This window comes from Podarcis bocagei, assembly GCF_964188305.1.
Source record: "Podarcis bocagei genome assembly, chromosome: 2".
Taxonomy (NCBI): Eukaryota; Metazoa; Chordata; class Lepidosauria; order Squamata; family Lacertidae; genus Podarcis; species Podarcis bocagei.
This window is the reverse complement of record NC_138126.1, coordinates 2,356,195-2,377,505: the sequence shown is the minus strand read 5'-3', so window position 1 is coordinate 2,377,505 and position 21,311 is coordinate 2,356,195. Positions and strand designations below refer to the sequence as shown.

At 53.2% G+C, this 21,311-nt stretch overlaps 1 protein-coding gene across 3 annotated transcripts; it reads right to left on the bottom strand.

Moving 5' to 3' along the window:
* Positions 1-1,838: 1,838 nt before the first annotated feature.
* On the bottom strand, positions 1,839-21,048 carry RXRB (retinoid X receptor beta). Of its 3 annotated transcripts, none has more exons than XM_081183017.1 (10): positions 20,895-21,048; positions 16,846-17,078; positions 12,433-12,586; positions 10,935-11,114; positions 8,149-8,381; positions 7,433-7,562; positions 5,164-5,296; positions 4,958-5,049; positions 4,681-4,786; positions 1,839-3,440 (listed from the first exon to the last, which is right to left on the bottom strand). In XM_081183017.1, exons 2-10 carry the CDS (start codon positions 16,975-16,977, stop codon positions 3,293-3,295), a joined length of 1,308 nt encoding a protein of 435 aa, XP_081039143.1. In that variant the 5' UTR covers positions 16,978-17,078; positions 20,895-21,048; the 3' UTR covers positions 1,839-3,292. The 3 variants fall into 3 exon arrangements, with proteins under 3 accessions (XP_081039143.1, XP_081039142.1, XP_081039141.1); XM_081183016.1 differs by lacking the exon at positions 20,895-21,048 and adding an exon at positions 20,633-20,861 and having other exon boundaries at positions 8,212-8,381; XM_081183015.1 differs by lacking the exon at positions 20,895-21,048 and adding an exon at positions 20,633-20,780.
* Between the last annotated feature and the right edge of the window lie 263 nt (positions 21,049-21,311).

Here is a 21,311-nt window from a genome sequence, read left to right as displayed (position 1 = left end):
CCCCCCCCCCCACCGACATGGGATTCAAACCCGCAACCCTGGGATTAAGAGTCCCGTGCTCTGCAATCTCTCTCCTAATGATCTCCAGCACAGGGGCTGTCCTCTTATACTGCCACTCCGCCTTACAGAGAGGTCTGCAAAAGGGACGTGAAGGCTGGCAATCCCTTGCAGACCACCAGGGTCAGGTTGTGCGTCCGTAGGAGTGACCAGAGGAGGAACGGCCGCTGGGAGGAGCAGAGTTGATGATGAATATTAATTGAATTTGTTTACCGCCAGATGCCCATAGATTTCAGGGCGGTTCACAACCTAAAATTACGAGGAATGCCCTGGTTGCTTCTGCACAGCTGGACGCCTTTGTCTGCCCTGGCTGCAACAAAATATGTCTCTCCCATCTCTGTCTCTACAACAGCAGCTCTTGTTATTAAATATACCAAGAAAAAAGCACAACAAGCTCTCTGGCCAATATAAATTTCAGTAGTGGGAGTGGTCCCTACTCGCACAGCAATAGTCAATTGTAACAAAAACTAATCCATTCAAAAGTATGTACCTCGGGTTACATTTGCTTCAGGTTACAGACTCCACTAACCCAGAAATAGTGCTTCAGGTTAAGAACTTTGCTTCAGGATGAGAACAAAAATCGCGCTCTGGCAGCGCAGCAGCAGCAGGAGGCCCCATTTGCTAAAGTGGTGCTTCAGGTTAAGAACGGACCTCTGGAACGGATTAAGTACTTAACCTGAGGTACCACTGTATTCTGACAAGGATTACAAACTCAAATAGAGATTATAAACTTCAACAGAGATTACAAACTCATAAGGATATGTATAACACAATAATTCGCTACAGAATCAGAGATAAGAGTTTATGAGTAAAGTTAATGTTAGTCCGTAGTCAGACTTGACGTGAAGGTCTTAGTTTCAATCATTGAGCAGAAGTCAGTTATGGATCAGAAACCAGGACGGGGCCCTGTTTCAATGTATTCACCTTCATCAGCTAATTTTTAAGGGGTCGTGTAAGTTTTTAAGGGGTAATAGAAGTGTGGGTAAATTGACTATTGCTGTGCGAGTAGCGACCACTCCCGCTACTGAAATTTATATTGGCCAGAGTTCTTGGTGTGCTTTTTTCTTGGTCTACTGCAGCAGCGACAGCAGCAGGGACTGCAGCCTGCCAACCCTTTGACTTCACCCACAAAGTCGCCGTCCATTGAGAGACAGATGCCAATCAACTATGACCATGTCAGCTCTTGCCTTTTTGCTAAACTAGAAACTCTGCCTCCTTTCTTCATAAGGGGAGGGGGGTCTATACCCCCTCGGTCATTTCGGTTGCCCTTGCCCCACCCTGCAATATCCTCCCTGAAGCGAGGCAACCAGAACCGGCACAGGATTCCAAATGAGGCTGCCCCATAGATTTGGAGAATGGCCTTATTAGATGGGCAGATTTATTTCCAAGCCTCTTCCTCAGGTTCCCTTGCATGGAGGGGGGTTTGGCCCCCACCCAGAGGGTCAACTCCTTTACTGAGGCCTCACTACTGGTCTGCCACCTCAGGTTCGGACCCCACAGGCATTATATAGGGTGGGCCTGCGAGCCACTGCGGGCCCCCACTCAGCCCCCCCCCCCCCAGGATGTTTCTGGGAAGCCCGTGATGCACAGGGGGGGGAGCCCCCCGTTTCCAAGCCCCCTGCCTCTTTCATGCATGTTTGCAGGCCCTCTGCGCGCGCTCAAAGACTCTGCTGCTTGTTGGCATGCAATCCCATAGAAAGGGGTCTGGGGAGCAGTTTTGTTGCTCCTACGCCAGAGTCGGGGGGGGGGACTGATAAATTAGTGGAGAGCACACACACACATGGAGAGGGGGGAGAGGGAACCCCCCCTCCGGAAAGAGCAGCTTTTATTAAAATCAACATGTTCCAGAAGCAGAGATTCAAGTTGGGGGGGTGTGAGTTTAATAACAGAAATAAAATTAATGGGGGGGGGAAGCAGCGAATGAATATGGGCATGCTGAGGGAGGGAGGGAGGGGGGGCCAAATAGAGAGCAGAGCCATGCATGTGGGTCACTGCCAGCCCCCCTGACCAGGACACCCCAAGGGGAACAGAGGAGTAAAGACCCAAAGGGATATGGGGGGGGAGCACTGGGTTCCTCCCCACCGACCTTGAGGTCAGGTGCCTGGGGGGGTGGAGGCCACATGAACCGCACCAACCCAGCTCTGCCCCCCAATAATAATCATAATTTTATTATTTATATACCATCCATCTGACTAGGTTGTCCATGACATTCTTGGGGAGGCGGCCAAATGAGAACATCCTCAACCTTGTGGGGTTTTTTTTTGGGGGGGGGGTTCCTGGCATAGAAACACATGCATGGGGGGGCTCTCTTTTGTCCCACCTTCCCTCCCCAATCTCCACACCTCCTTGCATAGATGAGGAACAGGGCCACGTCCAAAGTGCTAAACCAGAAATATTTGGGGGGGGGGGCGGAGAAAGAGAGGAGCGGGAAAGGGGGTTTGCTTAGGCCTCTACTTGGGGGGGGGGGATGGTGGGAGGGACAAGAATCTAGGAAACTGTATTTTCTGATAACCATTATTGAGGTAAAAACTCGACCCCTTCCCCCTACAAGCTTAGCATTCCCCAAATACCTTAGAAACCATTTTTTCTTTTTTTAAAAAAAGTGCCCCTACTTTGGGGTGAGGGGGCTGTCGACGGAAGGTTACAGGGCCCCTCCCCACATTCTCTAAAATAAAGTCTGTCGCAGGAATCCTCTCTGGGGTCGGGAGCTGCACCCCAAAAGCCCCCAGCCTGGCCCCTCACAAGCACTGTTTGTCTCCGTGGGGCAGAGGAAAGACCTCACCCCCAAAGCCTGCAAAGCTCAGAAGTGGGCAGGGGGGGCTGCGCAGGAGACCCACGGCAAAGAGAGGCCTGCCTTCCAAACACAGTACCATGCCTTTAAAAACCCCGTCGAGGGAGGGGCAAGGAGGTGCTCCCCCAAAGGTAAACTGCCCCCCAACAGCCCTGGAGTGTGTCAGGGAGATCTGGCCAGAAAGCGACCCCTCCCGTGTCCCAAACCCCTAAAAATCCATCCGTGGAGGAAGCCAACGTCACCTCACTTGGGGGGCTCTTCTGTGGGGTGTGTGGGGCAGACGTGTCGGGGAGGGGGGAGAGAGGCAGCTGATGGGATGGCCGTTGTCGTGGCGAGGAGAGAGGCGAGTGAGGGGCACCCAGTCCAGCCCCTGCCGCGATCCCCACAAAAAGCGCCCCCTTTCTTTCTGTCGGCAGGAGTGACTTGGGGGGAGGAGGAGGGCGGTCAGGACATCTGGTGGGGGGCTTCCAGCATCTCCATGAGGAAGGTGTCAATGGGGGTGTCCCCAATCAGCTTGAAGAAGAAGAGGTGCTCAAGGCACTTCAGCCCGATGGATCGCAGCGCAGGAAGACGCAGGAGCAGCTTGGCAAACCTGGAACAAGCGGGGAGAGGCGTCAAAGTCCCCGGCTGGCAGCGGCGGAACTCCCTGCCACAGGGCGCAAGGGGAGCCTCCCTCGGCGGACGCCCTGCCCTCCGCAAAGGCCAGTTTCCGGAGCGAGAATATCCCAGGGGAGAGAAGTTATGGAACTGGGATTTAAAATTTACAGCATGTTACGCGCTGAAAGAAAACTATGTGAAAATGATGTGCCGCTGGTATTTAACGCCCGGTACATTAGCAAAAATGCATAAAACAGGGTCAAATGTATGTTGGAAATGTAGGGGGAAAAGAAGGCAACTTTTATCATGTGTGGTGGACATGGAGGGTATGTGAAAATGATGTACTGTTGGTATTTAACTCCCAGTAAATGCCTGCCCACCTAGCAGTTCGAAAGCACGTCAAAGTGCAAGTAGATAAATAGGTACCGCTCCGGCGGGAAGGTAAACGGCGTTTCCATGCACTGCTCTTTGTAATTTATCTCAAAAACCATTGTAAACAGTTAAAACTGTTAGTGGGACTGGAATAACACTTGCGGCATAAGGGTGAACTTTGGACATAATGGGGATGTAAAATATTTGTTGTTGTTTAGTTGTTTAGTCGTGTCCGACTCTTCATGACCCCATGGACCAGAGCACGCCAGAATATTTGGATTATAATAAAAGATGCAGGAGGAAATGATTAACAACAGGACCCATAAAGCGGAGGGTGGAAGCCCAGAAGATTCCCTGGAATCTTGTTTTTATGTATTGGGTAAAGGTAAAGGGACCCCTGACCATTAGGTCCAGTCACAGATGACTCTCGGGTTGCGGCGCTCATCTTGCTTTATTGGCCAAGGGAGCCGGCGTACAGCTTCCGGGTCATGTGGCCAGCAGGACTAAGCCGTTTCTGGTGAACCAGAGCAGCGCACGGAAACGCCGTTTACCTTCCCGCCGGAGCGGTACCTATTTATCTACTTGCACTTTGTGCTTTCGAACTGCTAGGTCGGCAGGAGCAGGGACCGAGCAACGGGAGCTCACCCCATCGCGGGGATTCGAACCGCCAACCTTCCGATTGGCAAGCCCTAGGCTCTGTGGTTTAGAGCACAGCTCCACCTGCGTCCCTATGTATTGGGTATGTGATTGCAAAATTTGATGTGAAAACCGAATAATAAATATCCCGGGGAACTTTGTCACAGGCGCTGTCTGCGGGGCCTTCTCAGCGCAGCCCCTCACCCCAAATCCCCGCCTGCCTGTACCTGCCCTGTTGCTCAGGATACTTCTGTTTGCAGTAGGACTCCAGGGAGGCGTAGACCTTCTCCCGCAACAGCTCCACCTCTCCGGGGTTGGAGAGACCCTTCGCATCTGCCGGAGAGGGAGACGGAGGCGCTCAGGAAAGGAGAGGGAATCAAGACCCCCCCCCCCCGGCGCAGGCCTCTTGCAACACACACACCCCGGACGAGGGGAAGGAAGGGGGCCGCGCACCCCCCTCCCCTGCTGCCCCAGGTGCCCCCAGGCCCCTCCTCTGCCGCTCACCTGGATTGAAGAGGATGATAGCCCTCAGGCAGCCAAGCTCCGTCTTGTCCATGCGCATGTCTCGCATCTTGGACACCAGCTCTGTCAGGACCCTGGCGGGACGGAGGGAGGGCGGGGGGGGGGGGTCAGCAGCAGCAGAAGAGAAAAGCCCCACCTACCCATCCCCATCGAGGGCGGCTGCCACCCCCTCCCGCCTGGGCGGGCACCTGTCAAAGATGGCCCCCACGCCGGCGCTGTGGGCGCTGTTGCGATGCACGTGGAGGCCGGTGGCGAGAAGGATGCCGTCTTTCACGGAAATGGAGCGGTGGGAGAAGGAGGCAATGAGCAGCTCGTTCCAGCCTGGAGAGAGAAAGGAAGGGGTGTTGGTAATGATAATAATAAGAATAAGAATTTTTATTTATACCCCGCCCTCCCCAGCCAATACCAGGCTTGGGGCGGCTAACAACCGATAAAAACAAGATTCAAATACAGCATTAAAACATTAAAAACATTGAAATGCATTAAAATGCAGCCTCATTTCAAGGGAAAATCAATTCGAAAACATTTTTTGGGGGGATGAAAACGTCAACTCTTCACCAAGGCTAACTATCCAGACTGGTCCTACGTGGGCCAGAAAAAAAGCCAGGAAGGGTGGGGGATTCGCCTAATTCAGGGGTGTCTAACCGGTTGACTGCGATCGACAGGTCGATCCCCAGGTGACCGTGGTTGATCATGGGATCCTTATCGCTCGCGTTGTTTAGAATCATGTCTCCGCTCCCTCGCTCTTTCCCAGAGTCGCGTTTAGTGGGCGTTCCTTTCTTCTCTTCTGTAGTGCTGTGTTCGCCTGTTAGCAGCGATTTATTGCGATTCTTCACACTTACTGTTAAAAAAACCCTCAACAACTTTGGGACCCCCCCAAAAAAAAGTCAATAACTTTGGGAAGCTGCCCCCTAAGAAAAGGTCAACAACTTTGACCTGCTCCAAGAAGCTTGACAACTCTGAACTCCCTCCAAAATAATGGGTAGATCACTGCCTTTTTTCCTGGGAGTAGATCGCAGTCTCTTGGGAGTTGGACACCCCTGGCCTAATTCGAAGCATTCCAAGATGGCGGCCATCCCCGTCTCCAGTGGAAGGGAGTTCCATAAGGCCATAAGTTGAGACTTAACACAACAGAAAATACTATTTAGAATCTACTGGACTCCCCATCTAATGCAGCTCTTTGCTGGAGACGTAATACGGACAGGGCTTGTTGGAAATAGATGCTTTTACTGTGCCCCACACTTAGTAAGTTCGGGGAGAAAGTGCTGGAATATATCAACAAGACGGAAAAAGATTTTCAATATTCTTTCGAACTACACAGTGGAACCTCGGTTGTTGAACGTAATCCGTTCCGGAAGACTGTTCCGACTTCTGAAACGTTCGACAACCGAGGCGCAAAAGCCGATCAGCAAAATCAATTGAAAAAATGGAGAGACACGCCTTGGAAGCTGTTCCAACTTCCGAGGCATGTTCGAAAATGGAAGCATTCACTTCTGGGTTGTGGGCGTTTAAAAGTCAAAAAGTTCAACTTCCAAAGTGTTTGACAACCAAGGTTCCACTGTATACCCATTGTATGGAAACTGACAACGTGGGACAGAAAAAAGGGATTCTCTGTTCCCTAATATGCAGCATTTATCAACCAGAGGCCATAGGACCCCCAGTATATTCCAAAGGGGCCACAGGTGAAATTATATAAATTATACAATAATAAAAATCAAAAATAAAACATGTACTGTTTACAAAGGCTCCCACCTTCTGGCGGTTCCCTCACTGCAAGAAGCAAAGCTACAAGGAACCAGGCAGAGGGCCTTTTTGGTAGCGGCACCCGCCCCGTGGAACGCCCTCCCACCAGACAACTACCTTTTTCCCTTTCTCCTCCTGTGATGAGCCTGCATTTTAATGTTTTCGTGTTGTATTTTAATCTTGTTTTTAAAGCTGTATTTCAATCAACTTGTTTTTATTATTGGTTGTTAGCCGCCCTGAGCCCAGCCTTGGCTGGGGAGGGTGGGGTATAAATAAAATTTATTATTATTATTATTACCTGACGTTTGACATCTGAAGGCACCCCTTTTTAGGGAAGTTTTTAATGTGTGACATTTTAATGTATTTTTAATCTTTATTGGAAGCCGCCCAGAGTGGCTGGGGAAGCCCAGCCAGATGGGCGGGGTATGACTTAATGATGATGATAATAATAATAATAATAATAATAATAATAATAATAATAACAATAATAGTAATAATATGGTAGGATGGGGGGGCAACAGGAAGGAAACTAGGTTGGGAAAAGTTTGACAAACACTGCCCTAATGGTGGCAAGAGAGACTGAAAGGGATGAAGGGGAAGAACAGGATTGCAATTCGCCTTCACCCAGGGCTTGGCAGCTTACGGAGGCAGACTCTATGTGGACGAAATGCAGTGGTATTTGGCACGGGCGTACGCAGAGGGTCCCCCACTCACCTGCCCGCAGCAGGATGACCTGGTCGTCGAGGGGCAGCTCGGAGAAGTGGGGGATGCGCTTGGCCCATTCCACCAGGGTGAAGAGCTGCTTGTCGGCCGCCTGGCAGATGTTGGTGACGGGGTCGTTGGGCTGCAGGAGCAGAGAGAGGGAAGAGGCCGGGACGGTGGGTGGGCAGGTTTCCGTCAGGAGAAACGCCACTCCCCCCCCAAAGACACCCCTGCTGTGCAAGAGACCAGGACCCCCGACCCACCCCTGCTCGGCCCCTCACACCCACTCCCCCCCGACCCAGCTGGGTGCCCCTCAATACCCTTCCAGCCCACCTAGTCCAGCACCCTATTGCTGTGATTAAACGCAGCCCTTCATCACAAGAGCTCAGAGGCCAGCCTGTAAGCAGCACTCGAACCCAAGACCAGCGTTCTCCTGCGGCTTCCAGCAGACGGGTTCCGGGCGCATTTGCTGCCGCTGATGGTGGATGCCGAGCGTGGCCTTTGGGGCCCCCTCCAAAGTGAACCCAAATCTGGCGGCAGGCAACCCTCTCCCGCTGCGGCAAGGAGTTCCGCAGCTGAACAACGCACTGCCAAAGTATTCCCGGCAAACCAGCTGCCCTCCACCGCCCTGGGGCACCGCAGCCGTCTCCCGCCACCACAGCAGAGGCAGCGAGCCCCCCCTGCCCCCCACCGCGCCTCATTTCCCTCTCCCCCCGGCGGGTATTTACCTCGTTGACGTCAAACGTCCGGGGCGAGCGTTCTGATCCCGCAGCACCACCACCCCAACTCACCGAGCTGCCCCCCGTGGCGCCGCCTCCCTCGACCCCCTGGTCGGACTTCTGCTCCACGGCCAGCTCCGCCTCCAGGATCTTCTCCACCGGCATGTCCTCGTTGGCGCCGCCCCCGGCCAGGTCCCCCTCCCCGTCCTTGTCCTTCCCGCGCTGGCGCTCCTCCTGCACCGCTGTGGGGGACCCCGGGAGAGCGGGGGGAGAGAGAGAGAGGGAGAGAGGCGGGGGTGAGGGACGAGACGAGGGCAGGTCCCAATCCCCCCCCCCCGGAAAGCAGAGAGAGAAGGGAGAGGGAAAAGTCGAGGAATCACCCCAAGCACAAACTTCATCCCCCTCTCTCTCTCTGCCTCTGGGTCAAACCCGTCGGCTGAGAGAGAGAAGGGGGGATTCTGAGTAGGCGGGACAGGAAGCTGGGGAGGTGCCACCACCGAGGAGGCCTGGTGGGGCGAGGCAACGCGACCCCCGCCACTGCTCCCCCAGAACCCAAAGGGAGCACGGGCGGGGGTCCGTGCCGAGGGGGAAGGGGTGGAGGACGAACACAGAGATCAACCGCTGCCGCCACTGGGCTGTTGGAACTGCTACCTCTGGACTACCTGGACCGCTCCCCCCCCGTTCCCCCCCCCGCCCCGGTACCCTGCGGGGGTTTGGTTCCACAGCTCCCGTCAACCTCTGGGTTGCACTGGCCAAGAGTTCGAGTCCAACCAAATTTGGATGACGCTGATTTCAGGGACGGAAGGCTCTTTCCCCAGCTACCTCAGAAGAAGGCCCCTGCGCTATTCCGCTATGCCATGGAGCCCAGCGCTGCCTCAGACGGTGGGCTGCAGCTCCCTGGGGCTCTCACACCTGCCCTCCTTCTCCTTCACCTTCTGCAGTCAAAGCAGTCGCCCGCCGGCGCGAGACAGGAGTAGGAGCAGTGAGAGAAAGGAGGGTGGGCAACCCGTTCACTGCACAAGCCCTCGCTCAAGGAAGCTACCCTCTGGCTAAGAGTCATCAGCAAGCGCTACAATCTGGCAGGCGCCAATCGCAGAACAGGAAGGGACCCCGGGGGCCATCGAGCCCAACCCTCCGCAATGCCAGAATCACAGCTAAATCACAGCTAAAACAGGAGGGCAGAAGAGTCAACTCATGAGAGGGTAGCGCTGAGCCAGCCAGGAATGGGCGCGGCACTTTTGGTCAGTCCCGTGTCCAGTTCTGGGCATCCCAGTTAAAGAAGTGAGGGGGCAGCTAAAGGCGCAGAGGACAGAATTGGGATTCAAAATGACCTTAACAGATTGGAGAATTGGGCCCAGGAAACAGAATGCATTTCAACAGGGACAAACGTCAGGCTTTGCACTTAGGAAGGGAGAAGCAGATGCACAAATAGAGGATGGGGCACACCTGGCTGACTAGTGAGGAGGATCCAGGGGTCTTGGTGGACCACAAGACGAACTTGAGTCCACAGGGTGATGCAGCAGCGAAAAAAGGTAATGTGATTCTAGGCTGCATCAAGTCTAGTGTCCCGATCAAGGGAAGTGAGAGTTGCACTCTATCCTGCCTTACTCAGACCACACCTGGAATACTGTGTCCAATTCTGGGCACCACAATTCAAGAAGGACGTTGACAAGCTGGCAGGTGTGCAGAGGAGGGTGACCAAGAAGAAGAAGAAGAGTTTGGATTTGATATCCCACTTTATCACTACCCGAAGGAGTCTCAAAGTGGCTAACATTCTCCTTTCCCTTCCTCCCCCACAACAAACACTCTGCGAGGTGAGTGGGGCTGAGAGACTTCAGAGAAGTGTGACTGGCCCAAGGTCACCCAGCAGCTGCAGGTGGAGGAGCGGGGAATCGAACCCAGTTCACCAGATTATGAGACTACCGCTCTTAACCAGTGCACCACATTGGCTCTATAATATAAAAATAATAATAATATTTTATTATTTATACCCCACCCATCTGGCTGGGCTTCCCCAGCCACTTTGGGCGGCTTCCAACAAAATATTAAAATTCAGTAATGCATCAAACATTAAAAGCTTCCCTAAGCAAGGATCAAGGATCTAAAAGAACTTCCTGACAGTAAGAGCTGTTTGACAGTGGAATTTGCTGCCAAGGAGTGTGGTGGAGTCTCCTCCTTTGGAGGTCTTTAAGCAGAGGCTTGACAACCATATGTCAGGAGTGCTCTGATGGTGTTTCCTGCTTGGCAGGGGGTTGGACTCAATGGCCCTTGTGGTCTCTTCCAACTCTATGATTCTATGATTCTTAAAAACTAAGCCTTATGAGGAAGGGTTGAAGGAGCTGGGGATGTTTAGCCTGGGAAAGAGGAGATGGAGAGGAGACAGGAGAGCCTTCTTCAAATACCTTAAGGGCTGTCACATGAAGGAGGGAGCGTTCTTGTTTTCTCCTGCTCTGGAGGGGAGGACTTGAACCCGTGGCTTCAAGGAGATTCTGACTAAACGCCAGGAAGAATATTCTGAGAAAAGGAGCTGTTATACTGCCTCTCTTGGGATATGGGAGGTTTTTAAGCAGAGGCTGGGTGGCCATCTTTCAAGCTGTGATTCCGGCAAGGCGGGGGTTGGTCTAGATGATCCCCTGGGGTCCCTTTCCCACTCCACGAATATACGAGGAAGCCGACTCCCTCCCTGCGGCCCTGACTCTCTCCCCGCCCCCTGCAGCCCCCCTGCCTGCCTGTCCCTGGGAGGCCCCTCCCCCTGCTGCAGCCCCCCCTGCCGCCCCCTCCCTCCCTCCCGCTACCTTCGCGCTTCATGCCGGTGGCCAGGCATTTCTGGTAGCGGCAGTACTGGCAGCGGTTGCGCTGGCGCTTGTCCACGATGCAGTCCTTGTTGTCGCGGCAGGTGTAGCTGAGGTCCTTCCGGATGGTCCGCTTGAAGAAACCTTTGCAGCCCTCGCAGCTGTAGACCCCGTAGTGCTTCCCTGGAGGGAGGGCGCCGGACGGACGGGGTGAGCGGGGGCAGCAAGGGGGCCGGGCGGGGCGGGGGGTGGAGGAGGAGGAGGAGGAAGGGCCAGCTCCTCGCCCACCCACCCACCCTCCCCACCCCCGGGGCACCTCCAACGCCCTTCACCTCCCCACCCAAGCCAGGCTCAACCCATTTTGCAGGGTCACAGAACTGGATACCAGGGGGAGGCCCCCAGGCCCTTGCCCTAAAACGCGGGAATTTCCTTGGCCTCAAAATCTCCCCAACCTTATTCCCCCGTTTCCCAAAGCATCACCCCCCCAGGCAGCCCTTGGCCAACCCATCCTTCCTCCTTAAATGCGCCACGAATCCAAGACTGTATTAAAGGTAAAGGTAAAGGGACTCCTGACCATTAGGTCCAGTCGTGGCCGACTCTGGAGTTGTGGCGCTCATCTCCCTTTATTGGCCGAGGGAGCCGGCGTAAAGCTTCTGGGTCATGTGGCCAGCAGGACTAAGCCGCTTCTGGCGAACCAGAGCAGCGCATGGAAATGCCGTTTACCTTCCCAGCGGAGCGGTACCTATTTATCTACTTGCACTTTGGCGTGCTTTCGAACTGCTAGGTTGGCAGGAGCAGGGACCGAGCAACGGGAGCTCACTCCGTAGCAGGGATTCAAACCGCCAACCTTCTGATCGGCAAGTCCTAGGCTGTGTGGTTTAACCCACAGCGCCACCTGCGTCCCTAAGACTGTATTGGCCCCCCCCTAAAAAACCAGCTTAGCCCAGTTTGGAGACCGGGAATCCCACACGAGGCAGCAGGGCCAGAATACGCCCAACCCTGCTTGTCTTCCTCTGGCAGGACCTCACCCGGATCCAGTCTCTGTGCAGAGCCCAGAGTGGCAAAATATCTCCCTCCATGACTATGGGGACACAGAGAGACCTCCCCTTGCTTGCCACCCCAACCACTAAGGCATCTTTGCATTCTTATTATTATCCTTTTGCTAGCCCTAAAAGCAGCTATGATCATAATGTCACAACATTATTTAAATCCCACTAATAGTAATAAGATATTATTTAAACACCCACTTATTAATAATAATAATAATAATAATAATAATAATAATAATAATATGGGAATGCAGGGGCTCTTCCTGCTCCCTCTCTCGACTCCCCGGCTTCCCCGTCCAAACAAGCTAGAGACTACTCCCCCGCTACCCAGCTGCCTCGAGCCCTGCCCCACCCACGCCAGAACTGACTGACCGCCCTGCCCCAAGCGCCCGCCCCCCCCCTGGAGACACCGACTCCGCCGACTGGGGCTCCCGCGAGGTCCGCACGCACACCTGACGACCGGTCGCCGCAGATGGCGCAGAGCCTCTTCCCGGGCATGATGGCTCCGTGGGGGTGGCCGGCCACCACCCGCATGCCTAGCGGGGGCTTCACGTCGTCCGAGCTGCTGACCGAGTGGAGTCCGGACAGGTTGACTGTGGAGTTGATCTGCGGGAGGGCCAGAGAGGGCGCTTAGTCGTGCGGCATTTAGACTGGCCTGACCGTTCACTCAAGGAGCAGCTTTCGGGATGTAAAGCGCTGAACAACTTAGGTCTCATTACCCGCCGAATCGCCTCCCCCCAATGCGCCTTAGTTCTTAGTCTAAAATAATTAATAATAATAGTTTATTATTTATACCCCGCCCATCTGGCTGGGTTTCCCAAGCCACTCTGGGCGGCTTCCAACAGAACACTAAAATATTAAACATTAAAAGCTTCCCTAAAGAGGGCTGCCTTCAGATGTCTTCTACAAGTCTGGTAGTTGTTCTCTTCGACATCTGACGGGAGGGCGTTCCACAGGGTGGGTGCCACTACCAAGAAGGCCCTCTGCCTAGTTCCCTGTAACTTGTTCTAGTTTATTGACAGTCTGAAAGTATTGCTGTCAATTTCTCTTAGCGAGAATTTTGTTGTTACGTCTTTCTGTAAGTCGCTTTGAGGCTCAGTTGGGGGTTTTGTGGGGTTTTTAAAATAATAATAATAATAATAATAAAATTTATTTATATCCCGCCCTCCCCAGCCGAAGCCGGGCTCAGGGCGGCTAACAACAATAAAATAGTACAAAGTACAGCATAAACAACACTCTAAAATCATTCATTATAAAATTAATTAATTCAAGCCACTGCCAAACATTGGGCCAGAGCTCCGCCAAGATTGCCGAGGGAGTGAGTCAGGCTGTGCCCTGGCCAAAGGCCTGGTGGAACAGCTCTGTCTTGCAGGCCCTGCAGAAAGATGTCAAGTCCCGCAGGGCCCTGGTCTCTTGTGACAGAGTGTTCCACCAGATCGGAGCCACAGCCGAAAAAGCCCTGGCTCTAGTTGAGGCCAGCCTAACTTCTCTGTGGTCTGGGACCTTCAAGATGTTTTTATTTGAAGACCGTAAGTTTCTCTGTGGGGCATACCAGGAGAGGCGGTCCCGTAGGTACAAGGGTCCTAGGCCGTATAGGGCTTTAAAGGTTAAAACCAGCACCTTAAACCTGATCCTGTACTCCACCGGGAGCCAGGGCAACTGGTATAGCACCGGGTGAATGTGATCTCGCAGCGAAGACCCCGTAAGGAGTCTCGCCGCGGCATTCTGCACCCGCTGGATTTTCTGGGTCAGTCTCAAGGGCAGCCCCACGTAGAGCGAGTTACAATAATCCAGTCTGGAGGTGACCGTCGCGTGGATCACAGTGGCTAGGTCAGGGCGAGAGAGGTAAAGAGCCAACTGCTTAGCTTGGCGGAGATGGAAAAATGCCGCATTTGTTGTAGCTGCAATCTGCGCCTCCATGGAAAAGGAGGTGTCAAAGATTACACCCAAACTCTTAACGGACGGTGCTGGCACTTATTGCGCCCCCGCAAGAGATGGGAGTTGCCCCCCCAATCCTATATCGTCCCGTCCCAGCCACAGGACCTCTGTCTTCGAAGGATTTAGCTTCAACCGGCTCCCACGTAACCATCCAGCCACAGCTTCCAAACATCTGGTCAGTGTGTCTGGGGCCAAGTCAGGATGGCCATCCATCAACAGATAGAGTTGGGTGTCATCGGCATACTGATGGCAACCCAGCCCAAAACTCCGGACAAGCTGGGCGAGGGGGCGCATAAAGATGTTGAAAAGCATCGGGGAGAGTTTCGCACCCTGAGGCACTCCACACACCAAGGAGTGGCGCGATGACAATTCCCCCCCAAGCGCCACCCTCTGTCCCCGACCAGAGAGAAACGAGCGCAGCCATTGAAGGACTGTGCCCTGGATCCCCACGTCGGCAAGGCGGTGGTCCAGGAGTTCGTGATCGACCATGTCGAAAGCTGCTGACAGATCTAGAAGAATCAGCAGCCCCGACCCGCCTCGATCCAGCTGTCTACGAAGGTCATCTGTTAGGGCGACCAGAGCCGTCTCGGTCCCGTGACCAGCGTGGAAGCCGGACTGGAATGGATCCAGAGCCGATGTTTCATCCAGAAACCCACCAAGCTGTTCAGCAACCGCTCTCTCAATCACCTTACCCAGGAACGGAAGATTCAAAATCGGGAGGCAATTGGATAGATCTAAAGGATCTAATGATGTTTTCTTTAAGAGCGGGCGCACCACTGCCTCCTTCAGTTCCCCTGGGAATGTCCTGGTGCCAAGGGACAAATTGATGATATCCCCCAGGGGGCCCCGCACCTCGTCTGGACACACTCTAATCAGCCAAGACGGGCACGGGTCAAGAGGACAGGTGGTGGGCTTTCCAGCTCGGAGGAGTCTGTCCACATCGGCTGGGGATATCCGGTCAAAGTGGTCCAATACTGGACCCGAGGACAGTCGAGGGGCCTCCAGTTCCTTTATTGTATCCAAATTGGCAGGGAGGTCATGGCGTAGCAACAAGACCTTCTCCGCAAAAAAGCTCGCAAATGTCTCACAGCTAAGTGTCAAATTGTTATTTAAATTTGTCTGTCCCTCAAGGGACGTTAAAGACCTGATTATACTAAATAACTGCGCCGGGCGAGAGCTAGCAGATGCAATGGAGGCCGAGAAGTAAGACTTCTTAGCATCCTTCACCGCCATCTGGTAGGTTTTCATAAAAGCCCTATAAGATGTTCTTGAGGCTCCGTCACGGGCACCCCGCCATACTCGCTCTAGTCGTCTGAGGTCCCGCTTCATTTTCCGAAGCTCCTCGGTAAACCAGGGAGCCCGGTTTCTGCGGGGTCGCAGAGGGCGCTTAGGTGCGATCTCATTGATGGCTGCCAGGAGCTGGGTATTTTTACAATCACGCAGGGTATATGAACGAAAGGAAATGAAATAATTTTTCATTTTATTACTGACATATTAAATTCCTTGGTTGCATTTTCTGCCATGGCTACCCAAAGCAACTTACAACCCCACAGCACATGCATACATTTGATTTTTTTTGTGTGTGGGGGGGTGATACAATGCAAAATACAAAAATAAAAGCCAAAGGCCTGGTTGGAGAGGAATGTCCGTCCCCCCGGGAGCCTGAAAACGTGTAACGAAACTGCCAGGTGAGCCTCCCTGGGAAGAGTGTTCTGCAAATGGGAAGCCACCACTGAAAAGGCCCTGTTCTCAGACTACCATCCTCCCGCCTATCCACCTGCCTGCATTTAATTCTATTAGCGTTTTTTATGCCAGTTTTCCTTTTTCCTAGGCTGTTAGCTGTTCCTACTTTATCCGTAAGCTGCCTTGATTCCCATCAGGGAAAAAGGGAGGGTATAAATAAATATTATAACAACAACAGCAATGCTTTGTAGGTCAAAAACAGCACTTTGACTTGGGCCCGGGAACTAAGTGGTCGCCAAGTTTATTTACTTGTACTTCTGTCTATTTATTTTCCATTAGAATTTGTACACTGCGCTCCATCTGTAGCTCTCAGGGAAGCCCACCACATACAATTGCAATATAAAAACACACACAAATAATAATAAAAACAATCTCTTTTAAAAGGGCAACGGATGTCAATCAGCCAAAGGCCTGGTGAAAAATGAAAAAAAAAATTGCCTGGTGCCTGAAGGTGTCTAATGAAGGCATCAGTTGAACTTCCCTGGGAAGAGTATCCCGCAAACAAGGGGCCACTGCAGAAAAGGCCTGTTTTTGTGTGGCTGCCACCCGGACCTCTCATGGAAGAGGAACACGAAGAAAGACCTCAGAGTTGGGTCCCGGGAGGTTTATAAGGCCTGACCTGAACAACTTACGCAGGCAGACCCACCCCATGCCCAACCACACCTGCCTCATAATACTACTACTAATAATAATAATTTATTATTTATACCCTGCCCATCTGGCTGGGCCACTCTGGACGGCTTCCAACAGAATATTAAAATACAATAATGCATCAAACATTAAAAGCTTCCCTAAACAAGGCTGCCTTCAGATGTCTTCTAAATGTCAGGTAGTTGTTTATCTCTTTGACATCTGGTGAGAGGGCGTGGCACAGGGCGGGTGCCACTACCGAGAAGGCCCTCTGCCTGGTTCCCTGTAACTTGGCTTCTCGCAGTGAGCGAACTGCCAGAAGGCTCTCGGCGCTGGACCTCAGTGTCCGGGCGGAATGATGGGGGTGGAGATGTTCCTTCAGGTATACAGGACCGAGGCTGTTTAGGGTCCTAAAGGTCAGCACCAACGCTTTGAATTGTGCTCAGAAATGTACTGGGAGCCAATCATGGCGCAGAAGGCATAGATCTTGGCTCCCAGCCCGTTCGCTCCCCTTCACCCAGCTCCCGGAGGGCGGTGGTGGTGAGCAGTCTTACCTGAGGGCTGCTGACAGGTCCGTAGCCGATGGAGGGTGTCGCCGGGAGTCCCGGGGACCCCATGGAGGAGCTGATGACTGGGAAGGGAGACCCCAAGCCGCTGATGGAGGTGGTCATGGCGGAACCGATCATGGAAGGGTGCAGGGGGGCCGAGGGCTCTGGCAGAGGGGACGCTCCGGTGCCTCGCAGCGGTGGGGAAGAACTGAGAGAAGAGCTATCCGGACTCCGGCAGCCTGGAAGGAGAGGGGAGAGAGAGTTAAAGGTGACTCTCACCCCTCTGTGCTCGTGAAGACACACACCGGAGAGACCCAAGTCTGAAATGAGCCCTCGCAGCCTCTACCCCTTCCGGCGTTTCCCCAGAACTGCTCACTCCGGATATTTTGCAACCCTGCAAGAGGCGCCACGAGACTCTAGGGCTTCCTGGCCGGCCGCCTCTGGTGGGGAAGGAACCCAGGAGACCGGCGCCCAGTGCGCCTTCCCTCCCTCCCTCCCTCCCTCCTGTGTGCAGTCAGAAGCTGGAGCTCAGAGAGAGCCAAGGAAGCCAGACGCTGGGAAATTTAGAACTGATTGATTCTTTTTATGGAACCTCCAGTCCCAGAGGCAGCCTATCTTGATTCCTAGCTTCTCAACGCTCCCCTTGGCCTGATCCTGCAGCAGACTCCTCTAACATTCTACTCTCTTCACGAACAGCTTCCCAACCATCAAGCGTGACATGAGCAAATCCTGCGGGGATAAAAGCCCCCACGTTGAGCACAAGACTCCTGCACTGCGGCAGGTTGGACTAAAAGACACCCCAGGGTCCCTTCCCACTCCACAATTCTATTCTTCTCTGCTTCTTCACGTGGCCTGCTCTGAGTAACCGCAGAGGCTGGGTGGGAGAGGAGAGGGAGCTGGTGGATTGAGCAACTGCCACTTCCTCCTTCCTTCAAAAGAAGCTGTGACTTTGGGATCGTTCCCACACAACTTCCGCACCCCCACGCAGCCTCCTCCCCACTGCCCCGGACTCTGCCCCCTTCGTGTTCCCAGTTGGCGATTAATATACACAGAACAATAATTATACATACTTTATCAACCTTCTGAGAAAAATACAAAACATTACACAAAGCCACAAAGACTTGCGAACTACCCAGCCTAAAATGAACTTGCAACGTCTGGTTTCAATAGATTTTTCAAATGCTTAACTCAGTCTTTTAGATGAGTTCATGAAGATACCAACAAAAGGTTAAGTTCGGTGATATTCACAATACCGAGAGATGCTAGCGGAGTTGTAGATAGAGACAAGCCGCTGTTCTGTACTACAGAAATTTAATTTTATGTATAATGAATTATGTATTTTTTTATTTAATTGATCATTTAGAAGTGCATTAAGCTATTTCTAATAAGATTTGGTTTGAATTATTATCAGTGAATATCAATATACGTATCAAGACTTTGAGATTAGACCACTGAAGAAGCCCGGAAAACTATCCTGGGAGTGTGCAACCTGCAAGCCCCAGTTAAAGGACCCCATCGGGGAGGGAACAGCGGCCTTCTGATTACTTGGACTGCCAGGGCGAAACCGGTGCAAAACCCTTCTTGTTCCTGGCAGAAGAGCACCCACACCCCAGCCTTTCTGCTAGGAGCCACCTGCGCAGCAGACAGTCTCCAAGCGTCCTGTGGTGGTGAGTTCCAGGGGGCCCAGGATCTCCCGCCCCTCACAGGGATCGGCACAAAGTTCTTCAGAGCAAGGTGTGCATTCCTCTTTTGAAAGCCCTCCATACTTTGGGGAGCATGGGCTTAAGGAAATGGGGCTGGGCTGCTTTGAGGCAGCCCAGGTCCGGAGACAAAGGGGGCCCATCTATCTTGCCCAGCCTCCTGTTTTCACAATGGCTGATCAGAGGCCCCAATGGGGAACCAGCAACCAGCAAGCACCTCTCCCCTCCTGAGGGTTCCAGCAATCAGTATTGGATCACAATGTTCACAAGTCACAGATATATAATCTAATCACCAAATGGCACCTTAAACCTAGGTTATGGTTGCCACAATGGAATGTCCAGGCACCTTTTGTTTTTTCCCAACAAGGTTTGTTGTTTTTATTATTCATTTCATTTACAGTGGTACCTCGGGTTAAGTACTTAATTCGTTCCAGAAGTCTGTTCTTAACCTGAAACTGTTCTTAACCTGAAGCACCACTTTAGCTAATGGGGCCTCCCACTGCCGCACCGCCACCAGAGCCCAATTTCTGTTCTTATCCTGAAGCAATGTTCTTAACCTGAAGCACTATTTCTGAGTTAGCGGAGTCTGTAACCTGAAGCAAATGTAACCCGAGGTACCACTGTATTTACATTCTAAAGAACAAATCTCAAAAGCGGCTTGCAGCACGTTCACACATCAAACAAAACCATCCAGGATAAAACTAATTCGATCTTCCAAGGGAAACGTTTCAGATCCTTCTCTAAGTGACATTTGGCTTTCTTCATATTTATTTATTTACCTACTTAATTTACATAGCTGTCCCATGGCAGAAGGACTCTAGGAAGCCAGTGGGGGGGGGGTTGAGAGTGTCATACGAGGGCCTGGCTCACAGAGTGAGCTTGGGCCAGTCACAGCCTCTTTTCCCACCTCGCAAGGTCGTTGTAGGGAATAAGTGAGAAGGGAGGGTGTACCAATGTACTCCGTGGAGAAAAGAGTGGGATATAAATGTGGTAACTACACCCCACTGTCTTCCTAGAATACTTTAAAATATAAACCGATACAGAAATGAAATGAAAGATAATACATTTCAGGGGGGTGGGGAGGAATAGAGCCAAGACAATCCTTGTGTGGCAAACAAAATATAAGTTTAAAGGTGCCATTTTGGTGATCAGCTTATACACCCGACACTGGTGTTAGGGTGACTGAACTCTAGCCCACCTTCTACATATACACCCCTCCCCTCACAATCTCAGTTGGGGTTTTGTTGCTTCTCTGGTGGCAGAAAGGACCTTGGGCTGCAGTTAAATCTTGCCTCAGGGCCCCTGTGCGTCTATGTTGGTGCAACATCTAACTGCCTGGGAGAGCTCAAGGGGTGCAGAGCAGAGGCAAACCATGGCCAAATCCTGCTCCTCCAGCATCCAAAAGGAGGGGCAAGGCGAGGGGACTGCTCTGAGAGAGCTTCCCTAATCCCACTCGCAGGGGGTTGGGCTAGATGACCCTCTCGGTCCCTTCCAAGGCTGCAATTCTAGGATTCTTGGGTCTCTGCCTGCTGCTGCTGCTGCTTCTCTTAGTTGCAACCCATGTGCAGATGGTGCGGGAGTCTTAGAAGATATCTGAAGGCAGCCTTGTTTAGGGAAGCTTTTAATGTTTAATAGGTTATTGTATTTTAATATCCTGTAGGAAGCTGCCCAGAGTGGCTGGGGAAACCCAGCCAGATGGGCGGGGTATAAATAATAAATTATTATTATTATTATTATTATTATTATTATTGCCAGAAGCAGCAGCAGCAGCACTTCCCAAGTCATTACTATTATTATCGTTGTTAATTAAACCTCGCTCTTCACCCGGAGATCACAGGCAAACAACGGAAAGGCAAAACGCCCAATAATACAGAAGGGAAAACAGAAGCAAAGCCAAGCCTTATTATTCTCTGCACACGCGAACACGGCGCCCCAATCACAGCATCCCTCCCGTCACACCACCAGGCAGATGCCCCCCCGTCCCTAATCTCCTTTTGGGGTGCCAAGTGGGGGGGTGAGAGGACCCCCTTCTGTTTTGGGGGGCTAATCACGTGTCCGTGGGTGGGGAGGGGCGGGGCGGGGGCCCCCTTTACCTGCTCCGGCCCGTCCCGGGTCTGCCATGGCTGCTCCGCGGGCGGATCCCGAGGGAGGCCGCGACCCCGCCGCCGCCGCCGCCGCCGCCAGGGGCTCCGGGCCTCGTCCCGACGCCGACGCGGCCTCCCTCCCTCCCTCCCTCCTGGGCCTACCCACAATGCCCCTGGCGCGCAGGCCCAGGCGCCCCCGCCGCCCCTGCCTCGGCCTCCGCTGGGCCTCTCCGCCGGGCGCTGCCCGCCCCGCAGCCGCCTCCTCACCCACCATGCACCGCGGGGCCGCCGCCGCCGCCTCTTCCTCCTCCTCCCGGGCGAAGGGGCCTCGGGGACAGGGCCAGACTCCCAGCAGGCACCGCGCGGGGCCAGGCGAGCGGGCCGCCGATTGGACGAGGGAGAGGGGGTTACCCGGCAGGCACCGCGCGAGAGGGGAAGAGAGAGGGGGGCCGCGCTCCGCCCGCCCGACAGGCGCCGGGCCAGCCTCCCACAATGCACCGGGGCCTCCCGGATGCGAGGCGTTTCCCGGCAGGCGTCGCGGCCCCCGGGCGCTCACCGAAAGGGGGCGGGAGGGGAGGGGAGAAGGGGCGGGGCCTCTCAAATCTATAATACAATCTCATCATATATCCTATAGAAGCATATAAATTATATCATATTATTTTATACGCACACGTATGCATATTATATA

Excerpts from the sequence above, each read along its gene's own strand:
- RXRB (XM_081183015.1), bottom strand. The coding sequence starts at position 20,660 with ATGGCAGACCCGGGACGGGCCGGAGCAG. Across the intron at positions 17,079-20,632 it reads CCCGGGACGGGCCGGAGCAG|GCTGCCGGAGTCCGGATAGC; the intron begins GTAAAGGGGGCC and ends CTCTCCTTCCAG. Across the intron at positions 3,441-4,680 it reads TATCCTGAGCAACAGGGCAG|GTTTGCCAAGCTGCTCCTGC; the intron begins GTACAGGCAGGC and ends CGCTTGTTCCAG.